Source organism: Sinohyriopsis cumingii, chromosome 6, assembly GCF_028554795.1.
Source record: "Sinohyriopsis cumingii isolate HCF-2022 chromosome 6, ASM2855479v2, whole genome shotgun sequence".
NCBI lineage: Eukaryota > Metazoa > Mollusca > Bivalvia > Unionida > Unionidae > Sinohyriopsis > Sinohyriopsis cumingii.
Window position 1 is genome coordinate 47,453,087 of NC_142966.1, and position 16,294 is coordinate 47,469,380.

The following is a 16,294-nucleotide window of genomic DNA, read 5'->3' on the forward strand; positions in this document are numbered from 1 at the left end:
TTAAAACTCAAAAAGCCCTTTTATACCCTTGTGGTATGTGTGAATGTACAAGTGCGTGAGTGTAAGTTCTTATTCTAAAAATCAAAACTAAGAGACACTTACGTGTTATGCCTCGTCTATTCTGATCCAGTTTATTTAAAATCCAATTCACAGCACAACATAACACTTTAAAATGTTCATAAGCTTCTTCTGTGTCTGTCTTCACTCTCTCTGTTTTTTTAAATTTCTTCACTGTCATATTCGTTTTGTCCACTTCTTCCTCACTTTCTCCATGTTTTCTTTTCTTCTGTTTCTCTTTCTGCACGTGTCTGAGTTCTTCCTTGGGGGAGGGTACCTCTTCTTCTTCCTGTCCATAACTCCTCTCTTCTTCTTCTTCTTGCTTCAGTTGTTTCTTAGGGCAATCTGAAGACCAATGTCCTTTTTCTTGACAATGACAACAGGTATCTTGGCTTTTGTCTCTTCTAACCCCTGTTTTGCTTTTTTCATGGTTGGAACACTCTGAAGACCAATGTCCATTCTTCTTGCAGATATAACAAGTATCTTGACTTTTATCTCGAAAGGAAGGTGAGTAGTCCGTTGGCTTGTCTGAAGAAAATTTTCTAATGACCCCTCGCAAAGCTCTGATCAAAAGTTCGATCTGGGTAGGTTCTTCCATCGTTCTGCTCGGTTTGAGAGTGAAATGAATATTGGAAGGGTAAGACACACTCCCTTTATATACGCTGGGCTATCATGGATATCAAGTGACCCATGGTGTTTAACAAGTAGTCATTTGACTTTTTGCAATCAAGATGAAACGATGGCATTCATTCGTGAAGAAAGGAGAAGAAAGTAAGAGGCAGAAACGTGATCTATCGCCTCGTACAATAGCTGAAGTCTTGGGACAAATTAATGCCAGTGAATTTGAAGATGACAAGAGTGAACCAGAATCCAGGCCCAGAGAGTCTGCACCTGGCCAAAGTTCAACAGTAAACCCTGAAAAGTACTATCACATTCGAGAGACGGAAAAGCGCTCCTCTAGAAAATTTAGAACCATGGCTTACACTGACAGAGTGAAGTTTAAAGATTTCAAGTCCGACGTACCGTTGGAGAAAGCAGAAGGGTTCATCACCGAGATGTGGGATTCTTTGTTGACCACACTAAAGCGACAATGTCAAGCCAAAGAAGACGATCGCTTGAGACTTTCCATACATCACGACAGCTTGAAATCCCCTGTTTGGATCGAGTTTAACAATCCAATGACCAGTTTCACATAACCGATGGTAAAGCGACACTGTCCATGACCCACGTCTCTCCTCTTCAAGGGACTGGACGCAAAAAGGTCTTATTGGTGGACGACCTTCGCAACATTAAGCGCGGCCTCCGAATTAACAACCCTCAAGACCAGATGTGTTTAGCCAGGGCTATTGTGGTGGGACGAACCTATGCCAACAAGAACGACACGGTAGAATGGAAAAGAGCCTGGGAGAACATTCAACAATCGGACCGAGCCAAACAATGAATGATGCAGAACTACTGTTACAACAAGCCGGCCTGTCCAAAGACACACCCTGTGGCATTTCTGAAATGCAAAAATTGCAAGATGTCCTAGCTCCACACTACAATTTGAAAGTGCACCCTCAACAAGTGCGCGGACCTCTGTAGTTTCAAGGCCAAGATTTTAAAGATGGAAAATACATTCACGTCTATCATCACGATGAACATTTCAATGCCATAACCAGTATCACCGGATTCCTGGGATACAGATATTACTGTGAGAAATGTGACGATGGCTATAACAATCGAGAGCAAAACAAACATTGTGGATCGAAATGCTCAGGATGTTTGGCGTCTCAACCCTGTTTGGACGAAGGACAAGAACGAGTGCATTGTCCAGCTTGTAAGCGCACTTTTGTCAGCCCTGCCTTTTACCAACAACATCTAAAGACACTAGGTTCACAGCAGAAATGTGCTTGCCAACTCCTGGAGATACACAAAACTAAAAAGAATATGTTTTTTTCTTATGAATGTTACATATGAGGTGAGGATTGATCTATAAAGATTCCTCTACTGTTATTCTTAGGAAGCCAGATACTGGTAATATACTGGAAATTATGCTAAGAAGAAACTACAGCTTTTACATGCAGGTAATTAATGATGGAAATGGTGACATGAAATCTATTTTTGGTACATTTTCTTCTAGGTTGATCAATGTATCATCATACGTTTGAATGAATAACAATAAAAACTATTTATTCTTGATGGACTATTCGGTCATTGTCTCTTATCATCAAGATACATTAAAATGTACAATATTCAAATTACGTACAATAAAATACATGAACCACATATGATATGTATTATCAATCACAGACTGGAGGCTACAAAAATTGTGGCTGCTTTTGGAATTTGTATTAATTCTTTTTGCGGAACATTTTTTTTTACATCACACATGAATAAAAAATATGAAATTAGATAACTATATGCAAAATTAATATTGCATAAAAGCAATTTTAACATACAAATTAGAATAAGAAAACAAAATCTTCCTGATATTACAATGATAGAAAAATGTACTGTAGATTTCATATGTCCCTGAATGAGCATATTAAGTGAATTGGAATAAATACCACAATTTTATTTGAATCCACAAAGCAGTTGTAAGGATAAGGTCAATTAATTTCAAACATATGCACTAATAATGTGAGCTAAGGACTGATATAGTTGTGACATCACTAGGTCTTTTCCAATTTATCACTAACACACTAATAATTGCAGCTGCTTCAGTCAATAAATAAAGGGAAGATTTACAATGGTCAGAACATAATCATGCGATCAGATCCAATTTATTTCTGTATAAACTGTATGAAGAACTACTTTATACTAACTTCTAAAAATAGAGTCATGTGCAAAGTAACTATCCTAAACACTGAACTGAAAGGGGTACACACTGCATGCTTTTAAAACTAAATAAAAATGCTGGGTTTATATTTTATTAAGAAAACTAAATAAACTGATTTGACAGAATCAATTAACTCATCCTTGCTGTTTTTCTGAATATAAATAACTCTTTATTTAACTAGATTTCAAAAAGAAAAGCTGGAAAACTCAGAATCTGCCAAGAACATTGGGGCTAAAGCACTTTAACCACTGCTCATTACTATTGAATTTAAAACTATAGGTAAATGAATATAGGGATTGGGAGGATGGGGATTCAAAGACTAACATTACAACAACTGGATTCACAGTCCTACAATGTAAAACGCTGACCTTGATTGTTACGATGTGGGATGGGTGGGAGATCTGCTATACCCCCCATCGTAACTGTCAGTGTTGATGTCTTGCACTGTTTGACTACTGGACCCTCATACAATAATCATTTACCAATAGTCTTAATTTCAATCATAAGTAGCCCTTGTCTGTAGCCTAACCTGTTAATCAACATGAAAATAGATTTAAAGACACGAAAATTGGTTACTCACATGTCTGGACAATAATGATTCACAAGTCACAATAAATTCATGATAGCATCAAATCCAAGAGTCATTCGTATGTCAAACAAAACAACACATCCTTTGCTTTGAATATTGAACTTCTACTCAGAAAACATATGCCAATTTAAATAAAAGATTAAGACCATGCTGTGGAATGTTCAAACCTTAGATTGCCAACCATTGGTAGAAGTTTTATTTGATATTGATGTAGCTATTACGTTGCAGAGGGAGAATTCCCTGTTCTATAAATAGCTATGTAGCAGATACCTCAACAAGAATTCATTCACTTAAACAGGCTCTAAAACTGATAGGAAATATCTTTAAAAGAAACAAAAGAACAACAAAAAGTATATAAAATTATAAATAATTGCCATTATAGGAGTTTAACATTGTTTTATCTGATTTTATCATGGTATAAACTGTCAAATGCCAACTAACAAAGCTTACATAATACCCTTTGGGGGTTATTTGCTGTGTGATTAGGCAACTTATAGTTTATACCACGATAAACTCCGAAGAATAAAAACAACATTAAACTCTTAAATAATCTGAGCTAAGACATCACCATGACTGATTTAGTTGTGGCACCACTTGGTCTGTTACAATTTATCACCACTACACTGATCTACTGATCTACAGTTTCCACAAAATTCATTTTATATGGCTGTCAAATGTGGGCAGCCTGCATGTAACCTAGTGCTTTTAACTCTGGCTAAATAACTGTTACTCATTAATTATGTAGAATCAGACTGTTATGATAATACTGCTAAAACATTTACTATTTAATATGAAATCAAATTACTTGTATATTCAAATTATATCCAGACTTACTAATATCTTTGAAAACTTCAAGTTACTTGAACCAAGTCACTTGAATCCAAATGACACCTTGTAGCATAAACTAGAATGGGCTAAGCAACATTACAGCATGACTTCTACTGCTTTCACTTGTGAAGAGTGTGCAAATGTGGTACAATCTTGTATTTCAGGAAAGTTTTCAATAGTAAAAACAAAAGGAAGGAATTATAATTTACAAAAGTGCTAAAAATCAGGAAAGTTTTCAATAGTAAAAACAAAAGGAAGGAATTATAATTTACAAAAGTGCTAAAAATCAAACTTTGGTAAATTCCAAATATTCCTACAACAAAACTAGTATTTTCAATAGGAAAAATGACTGTACTTTTATAAAATGGCATAACTTCAATCATACACAAATATGCTGGGAAAATGTGTTAGAAAATATATTAAAAAAATATATTTCACACTAAGTTGATCTTAAGATGTCTTCTTTAATACAGTACCAGAATTAGACTGTATGTCTGTAAAATAGACTTTTACACTGAAAAATACCCCCCCACCAAAGAGAAATCTGTGAACAATCTGTAAGTTTTTATAAGATACAAAATACAATCACAACTTTTTAAAAAGTAAATAAAAAGAAAATATGCAAATGCAGTAATATTATTTTTGATGTATAAAAATGCTGTTATTCCAGACAAGACTGATCTATGTCATTTTATCCTGATCAGGGTGATGTGTGGTCAGACCGGTGCCTCTTTTGGCTCTATCAAGATTTCATTGATGGCACAATAACCAGGCTGTGTTACAGCATACAGGACAGCATTAGCAATGTCTTCAGGGTCAAGTATCCTAGTCTTTCCACTGCCATCAAACAGCTTCAGTGCCTGAAAATTTCCAAAATTTATGCTATTCAGTGTAAAACAGCCAAAACTACCAAACAACTACTTTCATTTGAGTGCTATTTATTTTCAGAGTTTGTGGCAGAAAATTAATGAAATTAAATAGCCATAAATACACATCTGTATAACAGATTATCCAAGAAATGAAAAATACAGAAAATCAATGCTGTTGGTCATCTGGAAGCTGCAAATGAATGGAGGTACAGTAGCAATATACAGGTGTGGTACAAAAAAAGGTGTCAAAGATTCTGTACCATTGGTGGTAATGAGCATTAATTTCTAGGTAAGGCACTGAAAAGGGTCTTTCATAGTTGCTGGTAAGTACTAAATAACATTAGAATTTGTTTCCTCCCCAATACCAAATTTTCAAGACATTTGGTTATAACCTATGTATAACCTACATATATTTTTATATATATGCAAAATGGTTGGTAGACTTTGTGTGTGTGTGTGTGTGTGTGATTTAGATTTTTAATGTAACTTTAACAGTTTTTCAGTCATATCACTACAATGTATTCACCGTGGCAGTTTATAAATAAAGCATTATTATTATTATTATTTAGATTTTTAATGTAATTTTAACAATTTTTTAGTCATATTACTATGATGTCTGCTATGTGATGTCTAGCACTGGGGCATCATGCCACAGACATGTAGCATGATGTCCCACCTAGTCACATTGTCCTGACACCAGGCCAACCAGTCCTAACACTAACTCTTAATGTTGAGCACCTAGCGAGGCAGCTGTTAGTACCATTTTTTAAAGTCTTTGGTATGACTTGGCAGGGGTTCGAACCTGCAACCTCCAACATCTGAAGTGGATGCTCTAACCACTAGGCCACCAGAGTGGTTATTGGTAGACTTTAGAGAGTGTAAATGAGATGAATGTTTCAAGACAAAGGTTATTGTAATCTGTGTATACACATATGGAATGTACTACTTTAAATTAACTTGTTTTGATGAAAAAATTAATTTATAGGTATTTCATTTTTGTATTGTAAAGTGTGGCATAACACCAAGCAAAGTCAAATGATGAGTCATTGAGAAATGCAAAGTCTGTGTAGCTTTGTGATACATGGTTTGAACGTTGCATTCATCTGAAAAGAAATTTAAATTCTTAAAATAAAGCAATGGGCCCTTGCTGCCAAATTTCTTTTGGTAGGATCATTTTGGTGAAGTGGAGATGTGTCCTTGTACAGATACAAGAGCTTGCCATTTCACAAAGATGGATAACAAAATGAAATATAAACATTTTCTTTTGTCATAGATTTTCCCTTATAAGTTATTTGTTTGTTTGTTAGATATTTTGTTTTAGTCTCATCTCACCAGACCATAGGGCCAAATGAGCTTTTGGTATGCCCTGTGCATTCTAGTTCTCTAAAACCACCAGACCAATTTTTGTCAAATTTTGCACACAGCATTTTCTGGCATGAATGACTTTCAGACAAAATATGGCTATCATTACTAAACATAACTTATGAAAAGCTATTGCAAAGAATTTGTTAAAATTTGACACAAAACATCTTGGAAGGATGACATTTAAAGTTTGTACAAATTATGCTGACTTCAACCGTAGCCAGCATTACTAAAAATAGAGAGCCCAAACATGACTTTTTTTATAAAAAAAACATCACTGAACTGAAATTTGCTAAACTGAAAGCATATTGCCATAAAGACCTATCAAGTTTGTGCGACTGACACAGTCCCACCATCAAACGTGGCTGTCATGTCTTAAAATGGAAAAACCTTTAAATGACTTCCACAAAATTGTTGGATATAATTTAACCAAGCTTCCTGGCATGAAGACCTTTTAAATTCATTCAAAGGATGCTGCAATCAAATATATCCACCATTACTAAATAATTACTGTTTTTTATAACATGTTTAGTATTAAAATACTAAATTCCATTATCTATTAGAAACACATACATGCTCATATCGCTTCTTAAATACTCTAATATTTTTAGCAGATCACACACACATGCACACAAATTCATTGATGGTCCTGTAAATCATGACTCACATCATTGTGAGTTCTAACATTAATGATCCATGAATTCCTATATTTGAATTTTTTTTAAAATTTGTAATTATTTCATACAGTGTCATTTATTTCACTCTGGCCATTCCTCTCTTTCTCTTTTTCTCTCTCTGAAATTTGATTGGTTAACTTACTGCATTCATAATTATCAAATGGTTGGAAATCATCTAAAGGTCTGTGCTAAATTAACTCTTCATTCAGTATACCGGCCTAGACAACTATGTCAGCTCAAGTATGATGCTTGGTACACAAGGTAAAATGCACCACATTATTGTGGCATGTGGGACAGTAACTCGGTAAATTATGATACATTATTGTGGCAGGTGGGAGACTAAATAAAAGTATGACACATTATTGTGGCAGCAGGGTATGAGTCAAACTACTTCTTTAAAACAACTGTTCAGCAGAATTTGAAATAATTTGACAGAATTTGAAATAATTTGACAGGAAACATATTGGCATCGAGGTCATTCAATTTTGTAAAAGACGATGCCATCAGATATGCCTGTTTTTGCTGAAAGTAGAAAACATTTAAACAACTTAAGAAAAATAAAAAATACTGAAAAAAATTGACCAAATTTGTATGAATGATTACAATCTGCCAATAAAAATAGAAACAAATTTGCACAGATTTATCTTGAAAACCTGCTGAACAGAATTTGACCAACTTTGACACAAGCTATCCTGTCATTGGAGTCTTTCAAATACAACTAGAGAAAACTTGAAATAGTTACTTTTGTTACATATGCAATCAAGAGCATTGGAATAAGTTTGAACAGAAAGAATCCAGACACAAATGTTTTGGCCAGCTGCATTTCCATCTGTTGATTGGCCAGATGTCAATGAGGTGTGTAATCTGAGGCCCAAATTTGTCCTTGTTTTAGGTGTATAAATTTATAGAATGATTGGATATGGCCATGGATGTACCAGTGACAATAGTTTCAATGACTTTGAATCTGCTCTTTGTTGAAAGCAGTTCATGAAATATTTCAAAATGTTTCATAAATTTCATTTCTATTATGAACACTAATGTGAGACTCTCTAATACCTGAGTACCTGACAGCAAGTAACAAAAATTGTAAAATTAATTTTGTTGTACTTGTTTAAATTATTTTAGTCATACCTCAGTATCTGTGGAATGACTCAACAACTCTGTTCTAACATCACCTGGTTGGATACATGTGACCTTGACCCCAGAGCCACACACTTCTTGTCTAAGAGCTTGTGAAAGTCCCTCCACATAGAACTTGGTTCCAGAATACACTGCAAGTCCAGGAAAGCCCTATAATGCAAAATTGTATATGGATATTTAACAATCCAGCCATATATAAAATATGCTTTCTATTTTTGAAAACAATAAATAACATGTTACAGTAACAATAAAAAATGGCAGTTAATATAATCTAGCCTGTTTTCTCAAAAAAGTGACCTTAAAATTTCAAAAAGTATATTAACATATCCAATTAGTTCCACACAAAAAATGCAAGTCTAACATTTCACATAAACCAAACCACCCATGTCCTACACATCCATGCATATATTTAAAATGTACCACTTTATATTTTTTTTAAACTGATAGTGAAGAAATTTTTCTTTCTCATTTGTATGTCAATTTTGCAACCTAATGATTTTTTTTTCTACCAAACTGCATCAGTGTTTTTCAATGTTTTGTTTTGTAAAAGATACTGAAGAATCTGAAAAATTCATTAATGATGTCTTTTTCAAACATTTATAATAATTTTCCATGGTTTTATACAGCCCTGCACAGATTTTATATGGAGTTTTCAAGGGTTTAAAAGTTTTCAAGGACTTAACTATGTCTTGTGACATCTAATCTGCCAAATTTTATTCCATTTTATTTATTTATTTATTTATTTATTATTCTGAACAATATGTAATTAACAAACATTTTAATATTTAAAAAGTTTATACATTTTACTCAGTTTTAATGTTTTGTATTCCCTCAACTGAATTTCAGATAGTATAGCAAATTCAAGGATTTACAAACAAAATTCAAAGACCTTTCATGGATAAAACCAAACCTTTTTCAAATTGAAAAAGTTTTCAATGCAACCCTTTGAATTCCAGTAGTTTTGAAAGTTGTACACAAATCAGGTCTTCTTATAGAAATATTCTGATTTTGGGAATTTTTTAAAAACATTTTTTATAATATATTGCTGTCTTCAGTAGGATATAAACAACTGATGAACAGGTTTAGTTGCACAGTTCACCTAGTAGAATATACAGTAGCACAACTGATATCATATCCTTGTCACAAATAAGGAAAATCTTCAAGGGAAGTAACTGCAGGATATCGTAGTTAAGAACAAAAGTTTTGGTACTCTAATCTGAAAAATGAAAATCAAAGTAAAATGAGCTATAAATAGAATGTAATTAATTACATTTGTACCAAATTGTAGGTATTGCCTATGAAAGATGAAATAAAATCAAAGGATACTAGAGTAAATGGACAGTCTATGCCAAATGAAGGCAAAATCTTGACCATGAACTTCAATTAGCTTTTAGGATAAAAAACAGAGAAAAACAATGACCTTAAAGACTGGACCTCAAATGTAGATTACAACTAGTGACAATATACATGTGTATTTTATTTAATTCACTTATCTTTCACAACTCATGAGTTATAGAACAGAAGTGAAAATGCTACTTAAAATTAAAATGTTGGCCTTTGACCTTGATTGTCATATGTAGGAACCCCAATATGGTACAAGACAAATATAGCAAGTTTCATCACTGAATTTCAAATGGTTCTAAAATGAAAGAAATAAAACATCAAGGAAAAAAATACTGACCAGTTACCTTGACCTTGAATACAGGATGTTATATTGAAAACAACTGCTAATGATGATGTAACTATATGCCAAGTTTCAAATATATTATATAATTTAAGATAATATATAATATATATGTAAATATATGCCAAGTTTAATATACATTATATAATTTAAGATAATATATAACATATTAATATATTTTATACTATCTTAAATTACAGCGAGGTAAGAAAGCTGATGGAAAGCTTTAAATAAAAGCCCATGACCATGATCTTGAAGGTATGGCCTACAATGGGGTACACATGACACTTTTTAATGATAATTGATAAGAAGATAAAAATTCTTTATTTTAGACTGCATGGTTCATACTTTAAATTAAAATATAGATTTAAAGTAAAAACATTGCAAGCATAAAAGAACATATATATCATACATACAAGTATACAGATACATCTACACAATTAACTGTGCCTTGCATTGTTAAGAATGAAATTACGTGGCACATTTAAAGAGTAATTTGTTCCACCTGCTAATAATATGAGAATTTAAATGAATGTCATAGTTCCAAAGAGATTTCAATATACAGTTCTTACTATTAGATATTCTTGTCATCATTGAGAATACATACTTTCTATAACTATACCAATTTTCATTCCTCATGCTGAAAGGGCTAAATTCAAAGAGCATAAGGTAGAGCATGATGGAAATCAACAATGGCACAGCCATGTGGCCTTGACTTTCAATACACAACACTACTGACAATGATAGATAAGTAAACATCAAGTTTCATCCCCTAATAATTTACAGCTCTGAAACTGATTGGAAAGGAAAGTGCTGGAAAACTTCAAAATAATAAGTTGTCAACTTAAGCATGATGATATTACCCTAGTATGGTAGGTATCACACCTTATAATGAGGATGAATAAGCATACCATAGGCGCCAACACATAGACACAAAGGAGGTGGGGATGGCCACTTGCCCCCACCCCTCTGACCCAACTTTCACCTCTAAATATGTTGTAGCCTGCATCCATAAAACTTAATAGCTGACCACTACATGGTTCCCCCCCCACACTCTAATTCCCAAAAATAATTCTGTGGGCGCCTAGTACTAACGGCTTTGTCTGAATAACTCAACTGCAACTTGTTATGAATTTTGATCATCACTGTTCTTTTCTGTTATCTGGTAACTAGCAATCATGCAGTGTGTGCCAATGCAATCTTCCTATAACTATTTCCTATACCTATTTGTCACATATTGGTAAGTGATGAGCATACCTATTAACCTGCCTTATTTGTTTACATCTAACGTACAAGTTATACATGTCTAGTAGGCATTTGGTACTATTTAAGTATCAAGTGTTATTTGTTTTTCATTACACTTACCTTTAAGTAGCAATTATACACTTGACTTCATTCCTCATCAATCAGTATTCCTTGGAAGATCATTACATAAATGCCAAGAGGTGTGATTCCATGTTAACTAGATTGAATGTTGCACTATGATGTCACAAACAAATCACTGTCTTAGAAAAAAATGTGTACTACAACCTTCACTGGTAATGATTAGACCTGATATTGGTTTTTCTTTATCTGATTTAGTGCTAGTCTGCCATTGTGAATGTCCATAGCAATCAACAGTTTTGATTGGAAGTTTGTGATGACAACGAATGTGTAGATTACTCAACAATCAGGAATGAACATAACAATTAGTGTCAATGGGTCAATTGGACAATGCATTTGCAGTCCATCATGCTAAGTTTCATCCCTTAATCTACAAAAAAGATTAAAATGTCATAGAGCAAAATGGAAAACTTAAAATGCTAGACTGTGACCTTGACCTTAAACTTAAATGGGTTAAAACTTATAAAGAAGTGATGAAAACCTTGACCAAGAAGATGTGACCCCCAAATGAGGTACACATTAAACATTCAATAATGTGCATGTATTCCAAATTTCATCCATCAATCTCAAATGATCTAAAGTTTCAAAGCAGATATGAAAGTGTGACTTGGGACAGGTGGAATTAAAAACTTTAATAAAAATAAAAATATTAAAATTTTAGGCCAAAAATTTATGAAACTTATTAGATAATGCATGATGCTACTGGCTGCATGCAGTTCATGATATGTTATTCAATTGTTTTCATAAATTTTGTATTAAAACACTTCTGTAAGATATTCAATTTACCTTTTTCCCTGCATTAGAAGATATGTTGATGATGTGACCTGACTTGCGGCTTAGCATTCCATCCAAAACTGCACCCACACAGTTTGTCAAGCCCTTAAAAGACATGACCAAAATCTTATTTTAAGCATCAAGTTAGGCAGAGATTACCTATACCATATTAATAACTATTATTATAATAATTATTAATTAATTAATTAAATAATTAATTAAATCCATGAGTACACATGTTCGTCAATGGATAATAAACAATGAATTCATTAAAACATTAATGCATAATTTAGACTTTTTATTAAGTTATACAGGTTGACCACAACAATTGAAAACTACACGACTCCTAAAGAATGACTATCAAATAAAGGCAACAAATGAATACTTATATTAGCAGGTGGAGATAAATGAGTACTGCTCAGATTTCATGTGTCAAAAATGTGTATTTTAATGTTATCACTAATTAATTAAAGACTTTTGAAAATAAGTAATCAAACATTTTGTAGGGTGAAAGAACAATGAAGTTGCTGAGTAAGAATGCATGTATCACTGATACCTGTATTAAGCAATCAGTGTCTTTAACAGATACTTTTTAAGGTCCAATAACTAAAATTATTATAGAAAAAGACTCTATTAAACAACCACCTGTCTTTAAGGTCCATTTTATTTACTTCCAAAAGATTTCACTGAAAAGTAAAACCTCTCTTTTTGATAACTGTAACATAAGACTACCCCACAGTCAGTGATTAACATTTACTTTGCATAAAATCAAATACACCCTCTTAAAGAAGACCACTTTTAAAATCAAGCCACTTTTCTTTAGTCCAATTGGACTCACTGAAAACACCCTCAAACATGGATTTATTACTGCTGGTAATTAGATAAAAATTTATCTGACAATCAGTTTTTTTAAAGCATGAACCAAGTTTGTCTCAGTTAAATATATGCATGTCTAGACTATATGTAACAAAATGTGAAAATAACTCTTTGCAGCTAACTTTGACACCATTAGTTGGATAAACAGCATTAAATTCTGCATCACAAAATCTGAAAGTAACTCTGTTAGTGGCTGACCTTGACATTGACATCAATTTGATGTTCCCACTCATCCTCATGTAGGTTGGACATCAGTGTGTAGTACATGCAGCCAGCATTATTCACAAGGATATCAACTGGACCAAGGGCCATCTCTGTATGTGATACCAACTCCTTCACCTACAATAAAAGTCCCAGACACATTAAGGTCTTTCAATAAGGACAGGATACTGCAGACTATTTTAATTATTAGTCATTTCTTTGTTAATTTACACTGTAAATGTATTGAATTCCTGGATGTCCTAGGTACAAGATGCAAGCTTAATACTGAAACAGATCAAAATCATTAACATAACATGTACATAGTCAAGACAGCTTGGATTAGAGCCATCTAATATGCATGGTCCCTTTGATAAATACAGAGTGACCCCGTTAGTGCACGCTTAGTTATAACATGAATTTGAATATAACACAGTTGTGGCATGGCTCCCAAAATTTCATATACATGTACTTTTCTCATACACACAAAAAAAATTCTTTCCTACAAGTATGAAAAGTCACATGCAAAAAGTTTATTATCATTTTGGGGGAAGAGATCGTGTATTAATTCTAATACAAGACGATTGTGGCGTGGCTCCTGCAATTTCATATATATGTATTTTTCTTGTACTTGAAAAAAGTTTTTTCTTCATAAAAGTATGAAAAATAACAGGAAAAAGTTTATTCAGGGATCACACTTGGCACCGTGAATGTCACAAATTGTGATTACATTCCTTATTGGCGACAAAATACATCATCTGGCGTTTTTTTTTTCCCCAGACATAATTGACTATTTAAACTTGTGCATACAACCTTGGGTTTGGAGTGAAGAAATTCAGATTCATTATGAAAGGAAGCCACAAACAAAATGCACTGGAAATAATCTATTGGTAGATAAACAAATTCTTTGTTCATATTGACAAACCATTTTAACAGTGCATTGTTATATCATAATCCGCTTATTCTGACATCTGGCCTGAGTAGTGAATGCTGTGAGATCTCAGCATTTTTTCTTCATTAACATTTCTGGTATCAGAAATGAACTGGAGGAGGCCCTATCTCATAATGGATGTTTCAGCTAAAATACTGTTGGATTATTGGTCACTTGCTTGTAATTAATATAGTTATTTTGACTGACCTGATGGTAGCTAAAATTCTTCTTCTTTTCACTCATATAATTAAATCTTTCAGAACACTCATACTTTCTACAGTAATCCCTGTCAGAACAGAACAGAACACCTATTTATACATCGTCTATTGGCCATTTTTTTTAAAATTTATGACACACGCGTGGAAGGCAGCATCACTCCGGCAACAGAAATGTCACACACAAAAAAAAATGCCTAAAAAACTACAAAACTGGAGATCTACTTGTTGGTCTATCTATACTACCATGACTAGACACAATCAGCCAACATTTGAAAGCAGGACAATTAACTACTACAATCAACCAAATGACAGCTAATTTCTTTTCTTTTTAAAATGTACCCAGAAAAAAATAGTTTTGCTGTAACTTCAAAGAAAGTTGATCACTTTTGAAGCACTGATTGTTCTGTATAAATACTAACCAAATAAAAAAATATTCAGTCTCAATCAATGTTCTACAATTATTTGATGTTGCTGTCACAATAAGAAACAGACACCTGGTTGGTACTTCAAAGCTGTCCTTTAGAGCTTACTTCAATAACACATGCACCTTTCATCAAAGAAAGCTGACGACAATCTTCAATAAAAACAAATAACCTTTCAACAAAGGACGTCTGCTCCAACCTTAAATAAAAGCACTGGAATGTGATAGATTGTTGCATTTTCCAAAGTGACTGGAACAGGTTTATTGTGCCATGAAAGTTTCATTTTTTCAGGAAAAAATATTCTTCTGGCCACTACCAATGGTGGCATAAAATGCAAATTAAATTTCCAATCTTTTGAAACCACAGATATATGGCCATCAAATTAATTGAAGATGGGGTATCTTGCAAAGATGTTTGTTAAACTTATTAATTTGTTCAAGTTTTCATTTTCCTATAATTGCGTCAGCCCTTGGGTAGCCGCATCAAGATGGAACTAACTTCAGCTGACCAAAATCTATTCCAATTTAAGTACATGTATATGTAGCATGTAAACAGCTAAAGCCTTGTACTGCTTGCCACAACTGTAGTGAATTGTTAAGTGACAATCGGAAATATATAAAAAATCAAGGACTACCATTTAAAAAAAAATAAAATACATGTTATTGGTGTTTTTAAATGAGATGTGAGCCATACATGAAGTTTTTTAACATCTGATCTATACTCAAATTTATGGATTTATTAAATACAAGTACAGTACTTCATGGATTATGGATTGTAATACACAAATGTAAGTTGTCAATATACAAGTGTTATTCAGACTAGTTTGTCTTCATTTAATCAAAAGCACATATGTTTTTGCCTGCTGTTATTAACACCCCATTCCCCTGCCATATCTGAGGTAAATGCATAATTTTCTTCAGCTGACTTAGTTGGTTATAACACAGTTCACTTGATAAAACAGTCAAGTTCTATGGACCCAAACAACCGTATTATAGTGGGATCATACTGTATGTAACAAGAGACCCATATAGGCTTGGTGTCACTAACCTGGCTGATATCTGCCCAACAGTCAAATGTAGAACAAGTAGTTGGCCATAAAATCTAGTTTAGTAAGACGGTTTCTATAGAAATTTATTCCAATGCTGTTAATTCTCAAATATAAGAAAGAAATTGTTTCATTTTTAGTAATGGTGGCCATACTTGATGAATTTACATCATTTGTAAAATACTGAAAGCCCTTCATGTCAGTTTGCATTTTGTCAAATTTTACTGAGTAGTTCTTAAAGTTATTTCAGGATTTCTATTTTTAGTAACAGCAGCAATATTTGATGGCAAATCTGCATTATTTGTAAAAATTAAAATCCCTTAATATCATGATAATATCTGCCAGTTTGGTAAAAAATATATTATATGAGAGAAAAAGCCTTTTAAATGTTCTTCTATTTACAGTAAAAGTTACCATTTT

General features: G+C 33.1%; 1 protein-coding gene across 2 annotated transcripts in view; it reads right to left on the reverse strand.

The window, feature by feature from the left end:
• Positions 1-2,242: 2,242 nt before the first annotated feature.
• Positions 2,243-16,294, reverse strand: part of LOC149796872 (uncharacterized) — a 184,677-nt gene continuing 170,625 nt past the window's right edge. For both annotated transcript variants that reach the window (XM_089961520.1, XM_089961519.1), the window contains 4 exons: positions 13,259-13,399; positions 12,197-12,289; positions 8,335-8,493; positions 2,243-5,155 (listed from right to left, as the gene is read on the reverse strand). In XM_089961520.1, coding sequence (XP_089817646.1) covers positions 5,012-5,155; positions 8,335-8,493; positions 12,197-12,289; positions 13,259-13,399 — 537 coding nt within the window. In that variant the 3' untranslated portion in view covers positions 2,243-5,011. The remainder of the gene's footprint in view (positions 5,156-8,334; positions 8,494-12,196; positions 12,290-13,258; positions 13,400-16,294) is intronic.